We start from the raw sequence: 24609 nt of genomic DNA, 5'->3' as shown, positions 1-24609 counted from the left end.
TCACGCGGCAATTAGGCACACTGACCATCGGTTATGGCAATTGATCTTGATGGCCATGGAGAATCCGCGAGTGCTCGTAAAAATTAAGGAATCTGGTGACTCACGCCGTTTTTACCTTCGTTTCTTGCGCCGTGAAGTGCCTGTGAACCGCCGTCTCTCCGCTTGCGAGAGAGCTGACTTATTTGAACGTGGAGAACGATTCAATTCAATCGTCCGATCTTGATCGACCGATTCGTGGTAGTCGCCTCTTTATTGGCTGTAAAGCGGCTGTAATTTTAACACGCTCTGTTCTATATTCCGATAGTCGAATGATAGGTCAGCAATTCTCGAGCAGAGTCGTATGAATTTTTCATAGCAAACTACATACATTTACATTTCGTATTCTCGTACTTGAATAATGGAGTTTTAGCGTGGCAAAGAGCGTGGGGAATAAAAATTCGCAAGAGCGAGATTGATCAAACTCAACATCATTTAGGAATTTGTATTTATGTATTGTGATTGTTTATGTATATATTATGACTCAACCGCTTCTTGACTTTTTAACTACTTCCTTGAGGTTCAGAGGGTACAGAAAAGAATAAAAGAATGCGGCAGAGAGTCATTGCAGAAGTGTCATGGGGCGTAATTATGGTGATGCAAATTGAATGTCAACGTTACGTTATATATCATGACTTCCTCGACAGTCATGGTGGTTTGGCATTTAAAGATTCTTCCCCTCATTATCGCGCCGGCCGGCCGCTCGTTATTGCGAAAACAAAGAAAGTATAGTACGAGCCGCGAAGGAGAGCCGCGCTTCGATCCTCGAGATAGAAAAGTGAAATGATCCAGGCAGCCCTTAGGCACATCTCGCGATATCTCACCCCATAATCGGGAACCAGATGATTGTTGACTTTTTGACCCAATAAATGTAGGAAACAGGCGAAGTTTCTATTTTAATGTTTCCACATTTCTTTTATATTTTAAGATATCTATTTTAAGATATCCATTAATATCTATTAATACATTAGTTTGACTTTTATGTCATGAATTTATGTTGTTAGTATTAAAGCGCGGGAATATGAAAAATAATAAAATAATAAAAAAATTTTAAATATAGTAAAAATATAATAATAAAAAGTAGCAATATTAAATATATATATATAATTTTTTAAAACTGAATTTAATTGCATAAATATAAATTATAATTTTGCAACTTCTGAAGAAGTCAGAAATGCCGTAATGCATGTAAGATTTCTCTTCTATTTTATGTTCCTATTTTTCTCGGTTATAAACGCATATGTGCAATAAATTAACATTACGCTACGTGATAAATTCGTGTGATCTTTATACATATACGCTGAGCAGCGCTCGTAAACGTTGCCAACAAAAGAGACAAAGAGATAGGGATGTCGGAATGTGCGCACGCTGGAATGTACGCGGTTAATGCATGTTGTACGTGCTCGGGAAGGTGCGTATTTCGTGGATAGAGGCAACCGGAAGAGGCTGAGGGCACCCGAGTGGAACGCGGCCCGACGGTGCAGAGAGGAGTAATGACACTGTGGTGTAAGTAATCGTCAAATAAGGGCCTTCCTAAGCAGGAACGTAGTTAATAAATTGACTAATGCAGCACTATATTTATAACTTTAGTGATACATTTAGTTATATATTTAATATATATACATATATATATGTGTATATATATATACCTTTATTAGATTATCCCGTATTAGTTTTAATTTAAAATTGATTCAAAATAAGAATTACTTCACTCCTATCCCGCAATCATCAATTAAAAAAACAGCAGTTTTGTGTTAACTCGACAACGGTTAACTGGAAACAACAGATTAGCCAGACATCGACCGGATTGTCCGTCGAGTTCACGGCATTTTTCAAATGGACGAGAGAGAGAGAACTAGAGAAACGCTCGCTACGATCTACGGACTAGATTGCGCGGATCATTGAACTGCACTTTATGACCGCGTAATGTACAATCTGAACGAAAGTGACGTAACGCCAAATCGCTTTGTCCGTGTAACTGATCCCTCGCGAATTCCGAGAATGGATCCATCATGTTCACGTAATATCTTACGACGCCAAAAATGCCTGGTATCACGCGCGAACGTATATACAGTCTTGGCCAAAAATATGAGGCGCCTATATTTTTTTAACTTATCCGCAATTCTTTTACCTGTAGTTTATTGGATACATTATGCACAAGTTTAAAGGGTTCTTGAAACAAAGGAATTCACAGCAAATATCACAAATCAATTTTCAAGCTAAAACATTTAATAATGATCAATAAGATACTTAATATTTTTGGCCAAGGCTATATATATGCATTTGTGACCATTCTAGGAAATTTAATTTGCATATTTAGACCAGGCAAATATCGTGGCAAAAGACGCACGAGTCGCAGATGATCTCTTGCTGCCGGCTTCTATTGTATCGGTAGGAAGAGACATATTCTACGAAAGCGAACTCTCTGCATTGATCTGTTTTACATCGGATAAACGGATGCGATTTTTTTTCAGGCATATACTAAAATGAATATTCATTAAGCACCCTCATTACGGCAAATCTCGGTCTTTCTGCCCTTATCTAGATCGACGAAAGTGCTAACAATGAAGAACGCGAAACGATCTCTAAAGGATGTTCTCAATTGTAAATACGTTTTACACGCTGATAAATCTGTTTGATTTTCTCATCAGCCGACACATTTATCGCGTACACATCGTAACACATGTTGCGAACACATTAAACAGACTAATATCGACTTATAACAACCTTAATTTGCGCCGAGTAATTTACCCTCTTTCGCACTATAATATTGCGCGCGAAGATTTTCTATTGGAAAATATGAACCGTACGCCTCAATAAAAAAGCTAATTCTTGTACAGCTATTTATCAGGCATGCGTTTGAAAAAGCCCCCTATGTTTTAGATATCGATCACTCGTCTAATAATATCGCTGCTCTTATTCCCCCCTAGCGCGTACTCTCAATTATCGTTTAATGATTTTACGGGTTTACGAGAGTTATAAGATGCCCCCGTACTTCCCGTACGTATTTAAAGGAAATTCATCAGACGTTTAGCGAATCGTTAAAAGGATCAATGGCGCTAATTTCAAACGGCACGATCGATCTTCCCCAATTCTCAAGCGCGTGGCAAAAAGAACGTAAAAATTATTAAATAAAAGTCGATATTTTCCTGAAGACGCGATTGATGATCTTCCCGAATTTCCACATCGAACCGCTATTTTCACACGCATCTTCCGGACCGTTCAATGAAAATGTTTTTGTTGGCCGAAGACTCGCTTTCGCATACCGACCCAAAACGCATCGACAGTAATTGCAAATCGCGGCTGCTTATCATCGTGTCCCTCTTCGCCACATGTGTGGACTTCACGTGGATCATCTTTATTATTATTGCAGCATGCAATCATACGCGGTTATACGGCGAACGGAAGAGCGTGCACGGTGCACCAGGCAAAGGGAGGAGAAGGAAGAGGAGGTGCAGGAGGGAGGGGGGGAAAGGAGGCAAGCCCGCGCCCGACTCCGCCGCTGGATGCTGCATTCCCGAGAGTGCGCTAATGCATGGACTGGGTTATGTAAATAGCCACGATCTCCGACGAACAACGCATCGGGTTAAACGCCCGCTTGCCGTCTCCGTGATATCGAGTAACGGTGCTTCGCGGTGCGACCGCGGAAAGTGTAACTCCTCCGCACGGTACCGTCCTCCTCCGCAATCCTCCTCCTCCTCCTCCTCCTCCAGTCGTGAAATCCGACGGTAATAGCGAATGTCACGATGCGACATGAATGGAACGTGGTATTTTCATCGCGATGCCGATGACACAGGGAATTTCTAGGGCCGTCAGGTAACAGTGATTAAATTTGCGAAGCGTCATGCACGGAGTATTACGTGCCGACTTGAAGGACGTCAATGCGGCATAAAATAGAATTTCTATTGTGAAATAAACGAGGGGCAGTTGCAGTGAAGCAAGGTTAAATTCAATTTTTTTTCTTCATAAAAACGAATTAAAAAAAAATTGATTTTTCAGAATTATTATAAGCAGTATGCATCAGATGGTGCACTTCTATCACCTTTATATTTTTAAGGTAGGCTTTGATGTATACATGTATTTTGCGAATTCCTAAATTCATTCCCAACTCCATTATATTTCCACTTTGTGTTTTTACACTCTTGCTTGAGCGCATGCTATGCGATGTCAATATTTCGACACGTGATCATCGCGCGTTCCCATTGAATTCCTCCTCGCCGTTCCTAGAACGTCTCGCAAGAAGTAAGGCTTGACGCTATAAATGAAATAACACCTCGGTCTGTCCGACAGATTAATCTCTTCCTTTCTTACAAACTCCCCGCTCGCACGAATACACTTCACGTCGTAAACATCGTATATCTCTGGGGAACGCGAGCTAAACGGATATCGTTCAGAAGTTTCTTCGAAACCGCGTAGCTCTTCGTTCCTTCCCGGAGCTACGTAAAAATAGCGGCACCATTACGAATTCGAGCGAAAGGAAACTAATTGTGCTACTTTTCTGTCAAAATTGTCATCCTGTATTTAGTTCACTTAACGTATTTTACCAGCTTTTATTTTAGTAACAAAAACGTATGAAGTATTTATATACCAAGTTATTATAACTAGATTTCAACACAGCTTAAAAAATAGAATAAATCAATTTTATATTTTGTTTTTTTGTTATGGTAATTAAATCTGTAATTACTTTATACAATAATTTTTTTTTCTAAAAATATCGAAAGTTTAGTATTTCAAAATAGATCAAATATTTTACAAATAGATTCAATCTTTCGATCTTTTTAGAGAGTTCGTATAATATGGATATTACAATGGTCGCGCGGAGAGTTCGCCAAACGGAGCAAAATGTGCTTTTTATATTTTCCAAGAAAATAAAATACGGGGAAAGTTAAATGCCAAGCTCGATTTAACGATATTACACAACGTTGCAAAGATGCACATGGCATAACACGCGCGAACACGGAAGAGCATATAGGAGGCTATAAAAAAGTAGTGCTCTCTTTTATAATCGCTGCAACGACGTAGCTCTGGAACCATCGGGATGGATATTGAAAAAGGAAAAAAGTTTATCAAAGGAATCGCACGACGGTTAACGGTTGCCTTGAAATTGCCAACGAAGCGCGAGAACGGCCGGCATTGCGATTTGTCTTTTATTACGCGGTCGCGTGCAAAATGCGTCGGGACGCCACGAGACACAACGACGGTTTCGGGCTGAAAAGACGAGAGAAGCAATTAATTCTCACGCGAGCAACGGGATTCGTTTCGTTACCGTCGCGGCACTCCAATCTACTTGGCTAATTAATCGACCTCGCGTTCGCTAATTACCGTCGACCTGCACAGAGAGCTCCGCGACCTCTTTCACATTCGAGCGACAAACGAGCTGAAGGTAAGAATACAATCTGCGTCTCGAGTGCGTGTCGATGGAGAAATTGCGAGGGGAGAGAAAACGCGATCGCGACGAGTTTCGGAGTTTTGCAAGGTAAAAGTGAATTCGAGAAAAGAAGCGCCTCGAGGCGAGTCTTCTTTTCCCTTTTTTTTTCTTTTTTCAACAAAAGGAGTTGCATCGTTATCCTTTGTTGTGAACCGGTTACCGCGACGCCGATGATTTCGCAATCGACAGGAAGGGTTCTTCCGGCCCTTACGAACCTTTCTTGGCCGATCGTATCCTTATCCCGTGACTCGTAAAACGTGTGAAACCGTTGGCGGGGATCGCGGAAGGGAATCACGGGTGCGTGTCGCGCACCATGATGTATGCATTACGCAGGTGTGCAAATGGAAACAGCCAGCGGAGTTATATCCTTTAAAACGCACACCTCTCGAGGCGTAGGCAAATAACTCGTTAGTTAAGACATGCGACCTGCTCGATTGCGTTGCCGCGCGGCGATAAGAGGATTTCGAGGATGTGCGACGCAGGGTCCTCTCCAATCGTCTCGTGTTTGCGACGAGGATTTGCGCGTCACTTTAAACCCGCGTAATCGCGATTTCATATCCCGTGGCGAATCTTCGCGCTAGAGCGCTTCTGAGAAATCAACTTTATCTCGCTCTTTGAGCGCCGCGCGCATCGCGCATGATAGGACCACGGCGGTTATCTCGCGCAAACAAAGGAGGCACGCTGAGAATCGGGGAACGCGAAGGGATTGTGTCGTTTAACGGCGGACTCTCCTCGTTTCACACGGGCGGCAGGTCGTCACGGTGGGGGGCGCGGGCAGGAGGAGGTGATAATTTTCTCGTATACGACCGCGGGTGTCACGGTGCGGGATCGAAAAAGCAGGATGGTGACATCACGCGCGAACCCGGGCGACTCCGGTCACCGGCTCGGCGTGGTCGGGCAAACGCGTTGCTTGCACGGTTGCACAGACAGACACACGCGCGTGCATTCGGATAGGTCCCACTACAAAGGCCTACATGGCGGCGGTCCCTCCGACTGATAATAATTACGGGAGGGGCTGAAGCGGACTTCCGCTCGACATACACACGCTCGATCTGCGGCGGCGAACGGCCGTTCGGGCGAGCGAGTATCACCTACGGATTATTTCAGGAACGGCGCGACTTCGGCGCTTTCCGCGGACATTTATAGCGCGGACTTTTGCGGGGCGTAAAATTGAGTGACTAAATCAACACGTGCTTAACCCACAATTTCTGATATTCGAATTGGCTCGGTGCCAAGCTAACAATTGTCTTGTTTAAATAAGATGATGTAGAACGCGGCGAGTTTTTCTCGGGGTGCTTGTGGCACTTGATCACCTCAATTGAACGCCCGAGATTTCTCATCTCTTCTATTATTTCTCTATTATTTTTACTTATTAAACATTGCTTATGCGTTAATGATTATAAATATTTAAGGAGACCAAGTGCTTTACAAATTAATTTAAGGACTTCAGGAGTCTAAGTCTTAAACGAATTGCTTTGATTAAACAGAGTCGTACTACTTAAAAAGAAAATATCAATTAATTATAACATATAATTTATTTATGTATTTGTATTTTATTCGGTCGGGAATTTCATGCCACGCCATACATAAGTATAGTTATACTAGACACTTAGAGTTCACAGTAGGCCCGAAATAGATGCTCCACTCACTGTGTGAATATTCGGGTGACCGAACGGGGTACCTCGGGTCGTTGCAACTATTCCGACATTTCCGATGAGATATACGCTCGCTCCAATTTCCTATCCGTCTAACTCCACCCGCACGTTATTATACAATAATGCGACGGATAGGAAATGGTGGGAAATAAGCATGAAAAAGTATATTACGGGATTCCAGTATATTATGGGACGTAACTTCACGTTGTTTCGAACGATTAGTCACCATCCGCCCGCGGATGGCAAATCGGGGAGCGCTTAACAACGAAATAAAGACGAGCGGAAACGTGGTCTGTTACTTTCGGAATAAATAATCGCGCGTCGCTCGTACATGAAAGAGCGCTCTCTGTCGTTTCGAGCTTGTAAAACGCGCCCCATGGTCAAAGAAACACCTGGCCCTTTTCTATCGCGCGTCGCTGAAAGAAGAGAACGGAGATTCTGAGAACAAACGCGAGTCCCGAGTCATTCGAAATGCCGCAGAAATCCATTCTTCGAAGTCGTGAATTCCTGAACCCTTTAAATGAGGGATTAGGGAGAGAATTCTTTCCTCGTTCCTCGCCTAGTTTAAGCTAATAAGACAATTAAATTCAGCTAGACAATTAAATTCAGCTTCCTCTATCGGATTCCAATGATTATGGATTGGCGTAAAACTCCCCGAAATAATCGATTCGATTACGAAACGAAAAGTGCACTCTAATTCCTTTGTGCTGAAACGTATCTCCATGGTTAATATACCGACTCGCGCACCGCGATCTTTGAATCGTTTCGAAACGAGTAAAGTGGGTACCCTTTCAGGGATTCTAAATAAGCCGTGTGTTACGTTGACAACGTGCGTTGAATGGGATAAAGGGGTAACGTTCGCACGTCCGAGCCGGGGGGGAGGGGGAGAACGTTCCGGTGGGAAGATGCGCGCCGGGGATGAATGTGCAATAATACAGCCGACGAGGCATAAAATAAACTCACCTTTCGAAGTTTCTCCAATTCATTCGCATCCGTGGCCGGCTGTGCCGCCTGTCAAGAATAGAAAGTATCGAATTATTTGACGGCCGGCGCATTATATGTAACGTATTAAGCGAGCATTTTCAACGAGAGTAACTTGCCTCCCTACCTCCCCCCATCCCTCCCTTCTCTCCTCGCGGCTGGATACCCGCGAGCGCAATGCATCTTTCGACATTTAATCGGCCCGGCACAATAGCAGATATGCGAGCCGGCGTTATCCGGCAGAAATCCCGCATTTATTGTATTTAAATCGAGTTGCAAAACTCAGCGTGGCGCGCGCGCGGTCTAACGCTCGAAGGATTTCATTGCGCTTTGCCGCGAATTTCGTAATTAGTCGTAAAGTAGGAACGCACGCGCGCTCGAGTACCCGCCGCTTACTCTACTCGCTACTCCCGTCGTAATTCAAGCGCGTTATTAAGTCTAACGATTCCGGAACAGGTATGGGGAATAGTTTCACATCCTTATGGAGGATTAATCCACGTGGAATGTATGAGATATCTCGAGATTGCACGCGGATTCTTGAATCAATTATAAGGAGTAAATTTATCAAAAGGGCAAAACACTTTTTATTATTATCAATTTAATTAAACCGCAGATGAAATTCGTTCTTCAAACTCGTTAAAAAATCGTGTTTAAAATGGCGTTGTATTAAAAATTAAAATTCGTAAAAATAATTAGCTCTAAATCGGACAAGAGAGAGAGAGAGAGAGAGAGAGAGAGAGAGAGAGACGAATCAACAGACGAAAGGAAATACGTGCGATCCTTGTGCATTCACCTGTACAATGCGGTGCAGCCTAGCGCATTCCTTAGCGCAAAATTATTTTTATACGCTCCAGAATCTTTAGTATCGATAGAACGTTTCTTGTATCCCTCGCGTATATATAACAGGATACCACAACATCATCTCCAAGAGTGGATGATATTTCACGTGCGTAGTTACCGTTACCGCGATATTAAGAGAGAATCGCGTTGTGAAAGAAAAGACTGCAAAACAGTACAAAAGGCATTCACCTCCTTCGGCTTCGGTTGCTCCCAGAGAGCGGCGGCTCGCGCCGCGGCGGCGTCGTCGCCGCCGCCGCCGCCGCCGCCGTTCGCCGGCTTGCCGTCCGCGAAATTCAGCGAGAAGAAATTGTTGTTCCGGCCGTTGTTGTTGCGATCCTCCTCGTTCCCCCCGGTCGCGACGTTGTCGAGCAGCTCGTAATCCAGGGACTTGCAGTCGCGGCCGCTGTTGATGAAGTTTCGCGCGAACGCGCTCTTGAAGAAGCGACTCGGCGAGACCTCGCTGCCGAGCGCGAACTCCACCTTCGGGGCCTCGGTCGTCATCGTCGCCGCGCCGACGCAACTGAAGGTGGAGACCTACGATCGCACGCACCGCCGGAGCGCGCTGACGGACGCTGCGAGCCGCGGAGGTTTGTCGCTCTACGCGCGAACATTCGCGACGTGGATCATCGCCGCCGTCGCCGCCGTTGCCGCGCACGGATCCCTCGGCTCTGCGTCGACGAGAGAAAACAAAACACAACACGGTGAATTCTCCCTGGGCACTTGACAGTCGCGCGGTTTTTCTTTTTTTTTTGGTTTTTATTTTTATTTTTAAATCGCCATTCATCCACCGGGCGGTCGAACAACCGTGGGGAAGATCCGCGAACGCGTGACGCGAACGGTACGCCGGCGCGTGTTAAACTGAGCGCCAAAGTCCACGCGCAGTCCTTTTCTAGTTTCTCCTGCCTCGGTCGGCTCGGCCTGCCGCGAGCGCATGCGATCCAATCGCATGACGGCTCGAGAGGGTCCGCTCGGTGTACCGGGGTATTGTTCGCAAGAGAGAAAAACCGCTTGCTCTTCTCTCGCGCGTTTATTGGCACGAGACACAATTGATTCGAGTTTAAAAATGGGCGAGAGCATTGAAGATGTAGAGTATTGAAAATTGTATATATGAAAGAGCCAGAGAAGAAACTTCTCATTATGTAGTTATATTATGTAGTTGCGTAAATCATAAAGTTCTTTCTCGTTTCTCACCCATTTCTACATAATTGTGTCAAATGCAGTTTTCATCAATTCCTTCAGAAAAACGTTTTTTAAACTTCCAAAATTAGTAATATGTCTAGAAAAATGTAAACGTAGTGAAAATGACCAGCTGCGGAGGGGTAACAGCTGGGCTAACACCTGGACTCTTGGACCCACGTATCTATAGATTTACAAACGGCTTTCTCTTCGGAAGAATAGTTTAGAAATCATCACCGTGAATTTTATTATAATTTTTTTGCAAACAAACAACATTAATGCGACAATGATTATATTAATTCGATATTTCCGATAAACAGCTGTGTAGCATTATAAAGTAATCATGTTTCTAATTCGCAATAAAATCGCTAAACTAGGTAATATAGAATTTCTTGAGGTTGTAAGATTAAAGATTAGTTGAATTAGAATAGAGTAGAAAATGCAGAAGAATACAGGAATAATAAAACTACTTTATTACTATAGTTATAGGAACAGTTTCTTATTATTATTAATGAACATTTAATAATTATTAACAAATGTACATTGTTTTTAGGACACTTACCATTAGAATTAAAACGAATTAGAACAAAACAACATAAAATAATTGTCAATGTTTTTCCGTTGTATTAGACTGATTTAAATCCCCGAGTTTGGTACTCAATATCTCTGAAATGCGAATGGGTGATTGAAAATCCAAAGAAATTCTCTTGGAGTTTTTTAACACGAGAGGAGATAGCTCGGACGCTTCGCCGTAATGTTGAAGTTTCTCAAGTCGTTTCTGGATCGAGGGATTAGATGCGACATAAGTCGAGCTGTTGCCCACTCCCAATTTCGGCGTCGCCAGCGGCGACGTATAGTCGACCAATTTTTTGTCGGCGCTTGACGTGGAACTGTATATTTTAATCGGAGTATTTTTACCCGTCGTGTAACGCGTAGGCGTCGATTTTTTTTGTAATTCCACGTTAAGCTGGAGAGTACAGCTTTCAACATCCTTAATTGGATCCTTAAAAATCAAGTTTAACACATTTAAATCAAATTAAAAATAAATTAATTAAATTAAATAATAAAATCAATATAATTGAATTAATTAAACAAAAAATTTTGCAAAGTACATGTTGCAAAAAAATTAGATCATTTGTAATTTATAAAAACTATAATTAAAAAATGATTAAATCAAAATTACAAATCGTATAAAATACATAACGAAAAAAGGAGATGATATAGTGTACCGTAATCAGTTTTTTCAGATTTTCGAAGGATTCGTATAAATGATTTCGGCGAGGATTGCGCGTAAAAGTACTTCTGTCCGTGCAATACGCCGCTGGGACGTTCCACGAAGTTGCCCTTCGCCATTCTAAATTACTGCAAGCTACGATAGATCCAACAGTAAGAATCTCTGCGTATCCATAACTGGCTATTCCTTGCCAAAATAGTATCGAGAGGTACGAAAAGTCGCTCAAATTCGCTTCACGATATGCCAAATGTATAACCTCGAAGTCTTTCATACCCTACAATGTTTCCATATGGAGCATATTGAAAATTGTAGATACAAAATCCCATAAAATTTCGAAAGATCTCTATTGCTTCATATCACAATCTTGAAAAATGAGAAAAACTATATCTCATCTATATCTTATTTTATTATATTTTTTTTTATATTTCGCAAATTATTATTATTTTTTTTAAATTATCTTAGAAACTCTAGAAAATATGACAGCACTTACGTAAGGGGCAGGACCGACCGAACAGACGAGACCGACCGTATCGAACTCGCCGTAAGGTGGAGCGAACTCGGAATTCGCTATTTCGCACAGCGACGTGCACGCTCTAGCGGGATAAGACGTGTCGCGCGTCTTTCCCGGCTTAAAAATTGCAGACCGACGCGCGGTGAGTTGCAATTCGGTACCCCTGTTGAACAATTACGCTCGTAAAATCCGGCATTACGCGCCATTACTAGCCGCGCCGCGGCGCGGATACAGTTACTCCTTTTTTTTTTTTTATGTGAACACTACCTCTTTCCGGAAGCCACGATGTTGCAGAGCGAGACGCACGCGCCTTCTTTGAGAGCGTCGACGACGTCCTCGCCGGGCGACCAGACCGAGAGGACGGCGTTCGCGTTTTCATCGCACACGCGTACCTTGAGCAGCTGGGAGACCTGCCGCGGCCCCGGCAAGCTCTCGCGCAATTTCGACTGCATCCTCTGGTTGAACCGTTCCTCCTTCTGACGTAACTCTTGCAGCAATTCATCATGCCGCTTCTTAGAGATGGATTCCTATTTATAACGGTAACGAGGAGTTTTGTACGTCGACGCGCGTACCCGCGAAGGGGAAGATGCACAATTGCAAATAAGATAAATCGAATCGCGTATATATACCTCCGTGGACAGGCTCTCGTAATCCTCGCTCAATTGAATCGCCATATCATCGGTTTCGCAAGAAAGTCCTTTCCCTTGAAAGTCCTCCGCATTAGCGTAGAACGCCTCTATCTTGGACCAGCACCGCTGCTCGTACCTGCTACGCTCTTTCTCCTCGCTTCTAGCGTTTCTGACGACTAGTTCCCCGCGGGAAATAAGCATGAAAATTGAAAATCGTTAATCTCGCCGTCTGGAGGCAAGCCGAGTTAGAACTAAAAAAAATGTGCCCTTACTCGAATCCCCGGATGCGGTTTTCTCGTGATATAACATCGGATACACTCTGGCGACGACAATCGTCATTTTGCCGATTAAACCGCCGCTCGGGCAGACGTTACGTAACCTGATGGGTATCGGCCCCGAACGCGGCGCGTATCCTAATTTCGTGTCCCATCGTGCGCGCCTGGTTGAATTCGTGTGCAATTTCAGGCACACGTCAGCCGGTGCCTGGGTGACGAGAAATCAAGGAACTCTACAACTGGTTTTTCTCGCATTCGATTCCGATTAAAAAAAAAAAATCGATGCCCTACCTCGAGCGGATAGAAACCTTGGTCGCAGTTGAGTAATTCCGCGCCGGACACCATCAATTTCGTGCCCTCTCTTATTTTACCGGTCGCTACGTTCCGCATCATACCCAAATCGATACAGGCGTTCGTGCTGTACCAGCCGTCAGTTAATTCTATTCTCCATTTGGGCACTCCTACACGCGGACTCTTCCCTATCTCCATACTTACGTCATTATTCTGTAAATTAAAATTACGTGAAATAAAATACGTGTGCTAAAATTTGCTGGAGAAATGCAATGTAAAATTCAATGTGATTGACGTATATTACTTCTATTATAGATGACACGCATAGAATCATTCTCTTAGACGCAACGTCGTCCTTTTCCAAAATCCGTCTTATCGCCGGTCGTTGAGACTGATCGATCTCACGATCGTACCGATACTTTAACTGTGCCATTACGTGCGACGGTGTTAATGCCCTGAAGGTGTATAAAAAAAAAAACGTATAAAATAATTACATAATCCCTCTGGAAATCCAGACACGTCTGTCCGGCTAGTAAATCGTTTGCTAAATTGATTTCGTAAAATTATGCCAGTTTCAAGGCTTAGTTCAGCTTTTCGTGCTGCTTCCATTATATTATATATGTATACCTGGGTATCTCGGCCGAGCCGAACTTCATTCGGTCCATCGACGCCAACTTCCACACGATCCAGCGGTAGTGATTCTCGACCCAGCGCGCGGGAACGAGACTCGGCTCTACGCTCGGACTTGCGAGGAACGCGCGGAGGAGCTCCCAGACGCCGGCGCATCCGCTCTCGTCCATGATCAGACGCGCGCCGTCCTCCATCTCGATCCCGCGGACGTTACCGTGCGCCACGTCGTTCCCGTAGAAGTCGGAGCAACGGAATCTGTACGTCGCCGCGGTCGCGGCGGTGATGTCCAGGATATCCGGCGATATCCGCCGATCGACCAGCTCCTGATGGGGACGCGGCACCGGCGGCGCGCCACCGCCGATCTCCCGCAGCGACAAACGAGCGTTCGAATTGATCTGCCTGTAACGGTACAGGTGACCCGCCGACCGCTTCGAGCCCGCCGATCGCGCGCGTCTCCTCTTCGCGGTGATTATCGCCTCCTGCTCCAACGCGGCCGCCAAGCGATCCTGCAGGATCCTCGCCGACTGATCGATAAAGTCCAGCATCACCTGCGTGTCGCCGTACTCGCTCGACTCCGCGCTGTCGCCCCGCGCCCTTTCCCGCGCGGCGGCTCGCGTCGTCTCCGTGTCTAATTTATCGTCCTCGATCTTTCCGCGAGCTGCGCTTCCTTGCACAACAACGTTCTCTCGCAACGATGATGCACTCTCGTTATCTGATGCTTTTTTATCCGCTCGTGACGCGTTGTACTCGTCCCTGTGATATCCTACGCTCTTTCGCTTCCTCGGGATAGACTGTCTTCCTATCACAGGACTGCCCGCTACATCCGATTCGGTCGATTCCACCGTATCCGCTTTCGGCGAAACCAGAACGGAATCCACGACGGAAGGACTTTTCACATCCGGATCTCGGTTCTCAACGTTGTCAACGCCCGGATTATCGAAGAACAATTTTCTAGCGTGGAATTCGCCGCTGAGACGTGCCTTCTTCGTTTCGGACGCGCGAATCCTGCCCTGGGGTGTGCTCTCGTCTACATTAGCCACGCTTAGTTTGCGCTTTTGCAACGATGCGCGCTCCAAGTCAGGATTACTTTCGTCCGGACGGTCGCTGGAGAATAATTCTCGTGCTGTCAATGCAGCATTGTTCGAAACCGGTGCCCGTTGGCCGCTTGCAGCTTGCAGTCCACCGTGCGGAACTGTCGAGTCGCGCTTCTCTATCTTTTCGTCGTCGCGGCCATTATTCTTGAGAATGTCCATTTCTAAAGGATCTAATTCATCCGCGAATAACGCTTTCGCCCTGGACAACGCTTGCTCCGAGATTTTGATGGCCGTTCCGCAAGCGGTTTGAAATCCAATACTCGGAATTTTAACTTCTCGTCCGGTTTCCACTTTATCGCTGATCTTATCAGCTTTGTTTGCAACGGCGAATTCTAGTTGACCGTCCAGTCGCTCGAACGATACCTTCGCTTTCGATGTCTGTTCAGAAATATTGACGCTACCAGATTGAAATCTAATATTTTTTACTTCTAATCCTTTCGCTTCTTCACAGTGAACATTGGTTTTCTCTGCGACGACTACTTCTAACGTATCGTCCAAATCCGCAAACAATGCTTTTGCTCTGGATAAAGCCTGTTCCGAGATACCGATGGGTTTACCACGACCAGTTTGGAATCCAATTTTTAAAACTCCCGCTTCCTGTCCTTTTATTTCATTATCATCGATATGAGTTTTTTGTAGTGCGATTGGTTCTGTTGAACCGTCCAATTGTTCTGCAGATGCTCTTGCTTTAGAATTAACTTGCTCGAATGCGCCACAGGCAGTGCGGAATTTAATATTCGAAGTACTTTTATCACATTGTTCGTTATCAGAAATATCGGTTTTATTAGATGGTAGTTTAACGGTAATATCCGACTGTTTCGCGAACAATGATGTTGCTTTGGCCGGTGATTTTCCTGCGATATTAATAGATCTACCGCCAGTTGTAGAAAACAATGACAGGGCCTTATTTTTTAATGTTACAGAATTATTTTTATCGACAGACGATCTCTCGTAATATTTTATTAACGCATCGTCATCAATATTATCCGTTTCATTCGCTAATGACGCTTTCGCTCTTAACAAAGCTTCTTTCGAGATGTTAATGGGATTGCCGCTGGCAGTGGAAAGTAAAACGGGAGCTTTATTGACTTCTTCACCGGAACTTTTATTTACAAGTGGCTTTTTACAATCTGCAGTGTACGCTTCGTCATAATTTTTCGATCGTTCTGCGAGTAATTTCGTTTTGGACAGCGCAAATTCTTTCGCAATGTTGGCAGGAACGTTATTAGCGAATGAAGTGGATGGTAAATGCCTATTTTTTTCCTCGTTACAATTTCTTTTGGCGAATGACTCATAATCCTGCGCCTGCGTTTCGTCCATATCGAAGGCGTCCGCGAACAGTCTCTTCGCCTTAAGTAACGCTTGCTTTGATACATTAATCGAAGCGCCACGGGCAGTGAAGAAACCTATACTTTTCTCCTCGTCAACGCTCCTTCCTTTAATCTCAACATTCGATTCGTAATTACATCGCGTGGCAACGGTCTCCATTGTTTCCGGCTTATTAAAAGTGTCGGAACACAGCTCGTCTATCTTACTGAACGAGGCGTTGCTAAAAAACTCTTGCGTGGACGTGTTTAAACTGTCAGGTACGGCGTTCGTAAAATTTTCCGGTTTCTCATTGCCACCCTTGTCTTGACTCTTATCGAGAACCTCTGGCTCGCAATCTTTAACGTCGTTCTCGAAAGACGGTTTCGATACTGCAGCATTCGCAGTGTCGTTTAGTGCCGGGGAATCAGCACCGTCAGAAATAACAGGTGTCTCTACTTGTACAACTGCGGTAATATCTTCATTGTCAGTCACAGCCGATGGGTCTATAGATGCGGAGGATCTAAATATACGACGCTTGGAGCGCCGCCGCGTTGCTCTAGAGGAAATAACAGGGGAATCGGCGACAATTTTGTCTACGCTTTTAACATTTGAAACGTCAGGTGTACGCTGCTCGAGCCTAGGTGTTACCTCAGTCTGAAATATTAACGACAAACGGGGAAAGGTTTTATAACTCGACGGTAGACTGCGATGCGTAAAGGGTCGTCTACAATGGGAGTAATGTGGTGTAGGAAAACGTGTGTCGTAAGAAAATAACCAATATCATAATCGAATATGAGGAGAATAATCGATTATCATTGGTCAATTTCTTATAGCTTACGATTTACTTTATCATATTACTCCCATTGTAGACGGCCCTTAAGTGTAGCAAAGGCCTACGCTCCACTTTGATGCTACAAATACTTTGAAGCATTCTTTGATTGATCACAATTAGTGAAACTTTTCCTTCTGATTGGTCAATCAAATGGCTCGCAGGCATTTGTAGCATTAAGTGAACTGCGCCCAAAGTTTATGAAAAGACGTATTACTCTTCCTGCTGAGACAGTCATTGGTTTCGTTTGGGCCTGAGCTTGCGGTGTCTCCAAGTCGCTACTCCACTGTTCGTTTATCTTACTTAAGAAGGGCAACAGACTCAACGGCGTGGATGGAATCACGGCATCAGTTGACACTCTGTCATTAACAATTTTACAAGTGACTTCGCTTTATCAGATGCATTTTCAACAGGCGGCATAGGTCAGTGACTTTACTTGCTCGCAACAGAATTGCTCTTGCAATCATTACAAATATATTAGACGCTATATATATATACATATAACCTCATCGGTCATAACAAAACTTCAAAGTAACAAAATAAAAGTGTCTTACGTCGTTTTGGGACTGTCAAATAATAAAGGTGTCTCAGACCGACTTAAAATCGAGTCGTGGGAGACGTTGGATCTACGCCCAATCTCCTTCTTTTGTTCGTCATCTAAAAATTCGTGCGTGTAAAAAAAAGAGAGAAAAAGAATGCCATGCCGTAATTCGGGGACACGCGTTTTCGTTACCTGAAAACAAATCGTCGGACTCGTCGTCGACGCTGTCGGCCGCCGGTGGATCCATGGCCGAGTTAACGTCGTCCGCTCTCGTCGCGTGGCTCATATCCGCATCTCGTTTACCGGTCCACCTCGGCCTGCCATCCCTCTCGTCGTAGAGGTTGTGGCTGAACGCGCGGCGAGAGCGGCCGGTGAGAAAACGAGAGACGAATCGACAGCTAATCCGCCGTTCAGCCTCCTGCCTCGGCGACGACACACGCGCGCGGACGCACCCGCTCGATTTCCACGTGGCCGAGTACTTGCCTTTGTTTTGAATTTCCCTCATGTAACACGCGAACCTCCCGTATCGCACGACGAACTACGAAGAAAAAATACACGCCATCAGGTGACGATCCGGCAGCGGCGGCGCCGAATGCGGCGGCGAGCGAAAGTAGCCGGGCAGGCTGAATGGCAACCGCACTGCCATCTAGCGATATGTTGCTAGATTAATATGTGACAATTCGAGAATTGTCGAGAATTAGCGGAATACGAGATGAGGACGAGTGTACGGTTGACGGAATGAGCGTCTTCAGTTCTACTTTAAAGAATCACGCTAATTTGGAAATTAATACTGCATCTAGAACTACTATATTTACCTCCAGGATTTAAGCTCTGTAGTTTTACAAACAACTTGTTAAATAAGGTAACGTTAAACGTGATTCGTTCCGGCTTTGTAGGTTATAAAGCATCGTAATCGCATTTAAACAATGCAATGGAAAACAAATTATTTTCTTGACAAGCTTGATGCAGAAATGGGAATTAAAAATTGAAAACTAGTGTCTATTAAATCCGTAGACTGTTTAGTATCTAATTCTCTTTGTAAGCCATAATCTAGCAATACTCTTAGATTACCACTCATAAAAAATCGCTTATAAAATGTAAATAGATCTCTAATTGTGTAGTAGTGAACTTTTGAAAATATCGCACTGCATGTGAATTTGTTGTGTCTCGAAAAGTACAACGTATATGTTGTCTATGTTGCAAAAGGAACGCGATATTTCAGCAAGCGAAAATGCAATCGATGCAAAGCATGCAAGCCATGCAACAGGAGCAGCAGCAGCTGCAGCTGAGAATGGATCAGCTGCACACAGCGCTGGCCGCTATCAAAGTGCTCCGTTCTAATGTCGGGCAAGTGTTCGATTCTCTTGGAAATGGCCTGCGCGCGGAACACGGGGAGGAGGGTAAAGAGTCCAAGTATTTGTTCGAGTTACAGGAACTGTTGACCACCGTGAATCTTAACCTGAGGTAATTTAATACCGTTCTTGAGATTAGGTCTTGAGGCTCTATGCACAATTGTCATGAGGAACGAATTAATATTTTTGAAACGCCACAGGGACGTAGAACAGGCGGTAAATAGTTTGACTCCCCCACCTGGTCCGTTCAATTTAGCCAGCACGACCTATCTTAGCCAGGAGACCACGCAGGAAAGACAGGCGCTCTACAGTACTCTCGTTAACAGTTACAAATGGACGGACAAGATTCATGAATACAGTAACGTTGCCCAGGCCTTGCTCAGTCAAAACTCGCTAAAGAGATCTTACATGAGTTCAAGTAGAACGAAGAGGGGAAGGTATCAAACCAGCAATCATAACGTGCCTGCCACGTGAGCTATTTCGATTAATTCCTACAATGTGATATTAGATGATAATGATTAGAAAATAAAATCAGAACGTCTCGGGACAGTAGGTTTTAATGGGTTTTACAATTTATACAGACAAGTCGACTCTATGATAGCGACGTTCGACCGACTGTTTAGCGACATGACGATAACCGTGTCTCGTCCGTTTGCGTCGAATGCAGTGCTGCACATTACCCTGGGACACGTCCTGAAAGCGGTGATACCGTTTAAGGGATTGATGATCGAGCGAGTGGTGGTCAAGGGCTACGTCGAGACGATGGACCTGTGGACGGAGTCTAGGCACAAGGTCTTCCGCAAAGTGACGGAGAACGCGCACGCCGCGATGTTGCACTTCTACTCGCCTACGTTACCCGAGTTGGCGGTGCGATCGTTTATGGTAGTCGATAGTTTTATAAATAATTGCATGCACTTGCCCACCGCAAAGTAAACACTGTTAAATCCAGTTAAGCGTGATATTGTCATACGTTAGCTAAGGATTCGTTATTTTCCCATCCTTTCAGACATGGTTTCACAGTTTGAACAATTTGTTCAGCGAACCGTGCAAGCGCTGCGGCTTGTATTTGCACAGTGCGCTTCCTCCGACTTGGAGAGACTTCCGAACTTTGGAGCCGTACCATCAGGAGTGCAAACCATAAGATACCTCATGTTTTTAGATAAATAATCAATCTCTGCAGACTGCAGGTACTTCATCGATGGTGTTGCAATAACAAACCGTAATGATATTTGATACCTATATTTATTTGGAATGTATTTAGTTGGAATATTGTGTATATAATGAAATGATAAAATTGTGATTAAAATACTCTTTTTTTTTATCTATCTCAATACATGGCACGCTCATTGATCTCGCGCGTAAATGTTGTTCATTGAGGGATGGTGACGAGGCAAAGTAAAACATTTTCACAGAGAATGTAAGGGCTTTTATAAAAAGAATTCAATTACATAACACTTAATAAATGCAAGTCGCACAGAACATCGCGCGTTCTATGAGAGAGAAATTGCAAAGTATATCAGAGACGGTACATTAATCCGAAACAACCGTACGTGGTCGTATCACGCGGCACTGCCGATCGTGCTCGAGGATAGGAAAGCTGATTAAATGTACGACTAAGATTCTCGTTTATAGACCTGTTAATAGTGACGCTTTTGAATTCCCACAACGAACTTATAATATTTTACACAGTAAAAATAGACGCCCCCTTTTTTTCCCGTTGCAGAAGCAGATACGACGAAAGGAAAAGTAATAATCGAACTTGATTATCGTTCAGCGGAGAGAGAATTGATGTTAGTGCTAACTTTTTTTAATATCCGTAATATACAAATGAGCGGGCGCGTAAACGTTTTTTTTTTCTTTTTCCTTGAAGTAGCTCTGCGATCAATTTTTCTTTTTTTATTCCTTGTTTACCTATGTCCTACGTATGTATACCACTCTTAGTGTCGTTTATATGCTATTTAGTTTTACATAATGCTAATTAAGTATCATATGTAAATATAATTACGTTATAATATACTTTTCACATAACTGTACACATTCACATCTTGGAATATTTCCGGCGCTCTTCCTAAGGGGCGCAGTCGTTTGAATGGCAGTGAACTTATTTTACAAATCGTTATTGTAATCACTTATTTTTCTGGACTGTTCGAAATTTCACCCTTTTTTCTTTTCCTCTCTTTTTTTGTTGTTGCTTTCCTCGAAGGCTAAATGTCGTAATTACTCGATTGAGTTTTTTTTTTTCTTTTAAATATTGTGTCATTGACTCGAAACCACTGGAATGCGATCATTGCTTATCTTCTTATCAAAGTCGTGGATGAGTGCGAAATACATTATTAGGTCTTCCGCGTTTAAAAAGTAGTCGTCTTTATAAGTATTATGCGTATATGTATATATGTATACGTTATTACAATCCTTTTAGAAACGAATTATTTGTTTATAGTAATTATACGTGGGTCCATTACAGACAAGTGAATTCTTTTAATTCTCCTTTTTTTTCGCGTAAGGACTAAGAAGGGCCTTTCCGCCGAGACGTTCTCTCTCGAGACGAGAGTAACGCAGCTGTTGAGTATATAGGTACGCGCGAACGGAAAGCGCCTTTCGTAACTCTCTTACAAAGTCTCGCGTTAACTTTTATATATATATATATACGGCACACTGCATCTCGAGGGTAAAAATTGCCGCGCGTGTAAATGATATATCGTTTTTCTTTTGGTGCCAATGGTGATCTGTCTTTTTGTGAACACATATCGCAGCATGCCTTTTCTCCGGTTGAGGTTGTTGGTGATCGAAAGAAGGTCGTCGCAACGCAGATGTGTGATGTGGGTCGATCGGACAGTTTTCACGGCTACGATTAATACCGAACGCGAAATTTGTTTTTATCGTTCAGCGACTAATAACGCAAAAGGATTCTCGCGTCGGGAATTCGAGGACCTTCGAGACTCAACTCGACCGGTTCGAGCCAAATTAAATCGCACGTCTCTCGGGTATCGCGTTTTCGGTATATAAAGCTTGCGATGATTTTCGAAATGGAGATATAACAACGGCGATATACATATTCGCGGTTCACGATGTAATTATCAGCCAACGCAGAGGTGTGTATGTGTATGTGTGTGAGAGAGAGAGAGGGAGAGAGAGAGAGAGTTTTTATTCGCCTGTCTCGCGGTGAAGTTTCCAATTATATTAATTAGCGCGTTTACGCCGTGCTACTATCGCCTAGTAGCTATATATAGTTTCTATATATATATATATATTTATATACGCCTCTAGCCTAGCTTTATCGATAATTAATATAGTATTCTGAATTCTCTGATAATACTCGTAATGCAAGGAGATCTACTTTATCATATCTTTTTTTTTTTCAGTTCAATAACAGCTTTATTGCCTTTCTCACTGATTCTGTATGTTTTGGACAGCTTATAATTAAAAACTTCTTTTTTTTTTCCTTTGGTTGCTCGTTCGAATGATATCATACGACGCGTTTTGCACGTCTGGATCTTGCTTTTCCCATTCGATCTCTCTATCCTAAATATTATATTGCGTTTTACGTCGCGACATTTCGAAACGGCGTATCGATTCAACCGCAAGTTGTACTGACTCTGAAAGGAATCATCGGAGATTTGAAATTCCGTAGAATTGAAATTTTGATCATCGAAATCAAGGATCAAGCTTAAGTCTCTTTGGCTCTCTTTTTTTACTCCTTTTCAACATTTGTATTATTTGTAGGCGCGATTAGAATGAATAATCTTATTTGTCCTTTTTATAAAACAAAACCTAATGACCGATACGAAGAAGAAATTCTCACGAATCCTGACAATTTTGTTCGAAGAATTAAATTATCTAACTCTGTGAGAGAGAAGAGAATTAAAAGAAATAGAATGAAACGAGAAAGGGATTTTTTAATCAGTCTCTGATTTCGATGACTCGTGACCCGCAAGATAAAATAGCCATCGGGTTTCTTTCGATTTTTGCAAGGTAGTTCGATACAGGCTAACGCGAGAAATCTATTTATCATTGTTATTAATTCGAATAATTGGATCCATTCGTCATATCGATAGTTGAGAAGCGGCGGGATAAATCATCTCTCGCAGATCTACACCTGAGAGGAGTCTACGGATCTACGGAATGTTTTTTCGTTCCGCGCTGAGTTCTCGTATTGAAAAAAAAAAACGACAGAAGCTACATGCGGGATGTGATCTCGCCGCCGATTTCGTTGGGTCTTGCTTTCGCGAAAGAAAGAGAGAGTTTTCACGATGCTCGATCGACGTCGGTATCTCCATCGTGATGTTTCTTTCTCTCTCTCTTTTTTTTTAAGGATCTAGAACGGCTCCGAGTCGGTGGAGATATACGTCCGTCCTCGTTTCGTCATTCGTCGATAATGCCTACTTTTAGCGGGAAAAACAAAGTATACGCTATATATCCGGTTATACAGGATTATCATACACCTTTTGCTGTGTGGTTCAGCGACGTCTCTCGAGTTTTACGGTAGAAGTATACAAGTATATACACACGTATGTACAGCATGTAGGGAGGGAGGGATCGTCGTCGTCCCTCGGAGAGTGTCCCGAAATATCGAATCGCCTGCACTTTCATTAAAAAGGGAGGGGAAGGAGAAGAAAGAAAGATCAATGACGGAGTAAGAAAAGGCATGCCTCTGCGCAGACTTGGCTGCTGTTATTGATTTTCCCCGATTCGGCCGAGGAGGTGTCGATTCCCGTCGCGAATGAAACGCGATCGACGATCGGCGGTGTCGATTGCGGTATCGGCAAACACGAATAATTTTCACGCAGGAATTGAGATTGAAATTTCTCGACCACAATTTTGAGGACTAAGAATTCGCAGGGCCTTAAAAAAGGGAGAGGCGAACTTTCGACGAATCTGTTTTCGCTCGCCACTGGGGAATAATAATTTCCAGATTTTTTTCATTTAACGCCGATTTCATCGATTTGAATGACTCGTCTTGATGTATCGCGGGAATATTTAGCGAGTCGCTAAGGGAATCGATCAACGCCCGCTCGGCCGAAGCGCGAAGTGTTTTTTGCTGTTTAGTGTACCCTGCGTTTCATGAGATAAAATATATATGGTTGATTGGTTCGTGATGAGTATACTGCGGTCGAGAGGCACCGTATAATGAGTCCGACGTGAAGTCGCGAACGTCGTCGAGATTGCGGCTAATCGAAAGCTAAATTCCGTGTTAGTTTCTTTTGAACATTAATTTAATGCAGTTTGGTCGACGCCCAATTTGAGATCTTCGACACGAGAGTCGCTATTTACTTCGTTCGTTAACGCGCTGTTACACACCGCGACTTGTGTATAAAGGCAAGGCTTATTCCCCTTCCCGTCTTCCGGTGATTTTTCGAACGAAAAATCGGCTCAGGCCTTCTCTCTCAAAAGGCGAACTTCCCGACAAGATGGGCAGATCAAGAGGGATCGTGGAAATTCGTTTTTCGATCCCTTTTAATTTCCCACTTACACGAAACACCCTTGAACGACGAATTTTCTATCGGTTCGACGAATCCTCTCCTTTTAAACGTTCGAATTCGACGTGGGCTCGTCATTCGCTCGTAAATTAATTGAGACTATTCCTCTCGCGGAAACGAACGAATTCGGAACACTTTCGTCTCTCCCGGCGATCGGCGGGGGAGATACATTTCGCTCTCTCGATAAATTCCGGGATCGGGAGCGCCGGGAGTGACGAAAAGAAAATATCACAGTGTCTCGAGGGCAGCTCGTAAATCTTTTTTTTTTTTCTTTTTTAAGTTATCGCGGAGTTTATGGCAGTCGCGCGCATCAGTACACCGT

General features: G+C 43.7%; 3 protein-coding genes across 7 annotated transcripts in view; 1 reads left to right on the top strand and 2 right to left on the bottom strand.

Moving 5' to 3' along the window:
- Positions 1-9553, bottom strand: part of LOC105452086 — a 29039-nt gene extending 19486 nt beyond the window's left edge. The window contains exons 1-2 of the mRNA XM_011692935.1: positions 9130-9553; positions 8083-8130 (exon numbers count right to left, since the gene is read on the bottom strand). Of these exons, the coding sequence (XP_011691237.1) occupies positions 8083-8130; positions 9130-9441 (360 nt within the window). The 5' untranslated portion in view covers positions 9442-9553. The remainder of the gene's footprint in view (positions 1-8082; positions 8131-9129) is intronic.
- Positions 9554-10566: 1013 nt separating this feature from the next.
- LOC105452078 (breast cancer type 2 susceptibility protein-like) lies at positions 10567-18007 on the bottom strand. Of its 3 annotated transcripts, none has more exons than XM_011692908.1 (12): positions 17651-18007; positions 17472-17574; positions 17135-17276; positions 13684-16742; positions 13361-13511; positions 13057-13269; positions 12763-12973; positions 12491-12666; positions 12129-12388; positions 11841-12024; positions 11346-11624; positions 10567-11119 (listed from the first exon to the last, which is right to left on the bottom strand). In XM_011692908.1, exons 1-12 carry the CDS (start codon positions 17961-17963, stop codon positions 10724-10726), a joined length of 5487 nt encoding a protein of 1828 aa, XP_011691210.1. In that variant the 5' UTR covers positions 17964-18007; the 3' UTR covers positions 10567-10723. The 3 variants fall into 3 exon arrangements, with proteins under 3 accessions (XP_011691210.1, XP_011691211.1, XP_011691212.1); XM_011692909.1 differs by having other exon boundaries at positions 12129-12373; XM_011692910.1 differs by lacking the exon at positions 17472-17574 and having other exon boundaries at positions 17651-17702.
- Positions 18008-18126: 119 nt separating this feature from the next.
- LOC105452077 (mediator of RNA polymerase II transcription subunit 27) lies at positions 18127-20707 on the top strand. Of its 3 annotated transcripts, none has more exons than XM_011692906.1 (5): positions 18127-18320; positions 18681-18922; positions 19011-19280; positions 19392-19692; positions 19817-20707. In XM_011692906.1, exons 2-5 carry the CDS (start codon positions 18690-18692, stop codon positions 19949-19951), a joined length of 939 nt encoding a protein of 312 aa, XP_011691208.1. In that variant the 5' UTR covers positions 18127-18320; positions 18681-18689; the 3' UTR covers positions 19952-20707. The 3 variants fall into 3 exon arrangements, with proteins under 3 accessions (XP_011691208.1, XP_011691209.1, XP_011691207.1); XM_011692907.1 differs by having other exon boundaries at positions 18665-18922; positions 19011-19247; XM_011692905.1 differs by having other exon boundaries at positions 18665-18922.
- Positions 20708-24609: the final 3902 nt, after the last annotated feature.

The sequence above is a fragment of the Wasmannia auropunctata genome, unplaced genomic scaffold, assembly GCF_000956235.1.
Source record: "Wasmannia auropunctata unplaced genomic scaffold, wasmannia.A_1.0 LD336038.1, whole genome shotgun sequence".
Taxonomy (NCBI): Eukaryota; Metazoa; Arthropoda; class Insecta; order Hymenoptera; family Formicidae; genus Wasmannia; species Wasmannia auropunctata.
Note: the sequence above shows the minus strand (reverse complement) of the source record. Positions and strands in the feature narration are given on the sequence as shown.

Excerpts from the sequence above, each read along its gene's own strand:
- LOC105452077 (XM_011692906.1), top strand. The coding sequence starts at position 18,690 with ATGCAATCGATGCAAAGCATGCAAGCCATGCAACAGGAGCAGCAGCAG. Across the intron at positions 19,281-19,391 it reads AATCATAACGTGCCTGCCAC|ACAAGTCGACTCTATGATAG; the intron begins GTGAGCTATTTC and ends CAATTTATACAG. Across the intron at positions 19,693-19,816 it reads TGGCGGTGCGATCGTTTATG|ACATGGTTTCACAGTTTGAA; the intron begins GTAGTCGATAGT and ends CCATCCTTTCAG.
- LOC105452078 (XM_011692908.1), bottom strand. The coding sequence starts at position 17,963 with ATGAGGGAAATTCAAAACAAAGGCAAGTACTCGGCCACGTGGAAATCG. Across the intron at positions 13,512-13,683 it reads GGCTCGGCCGAGATACCCAG|GGCATTAACACCGTCGCACG; the intron begins GTATACATATAT and ends ATACACCTTCAG. Across the intron at positions 13,270-13,360 it reads GCGTGTCATCTATAATAGAA|AATAATGACGTAAGTATGGA; the intron begins GTAATATACGTC and ends TTTAATTTACAG.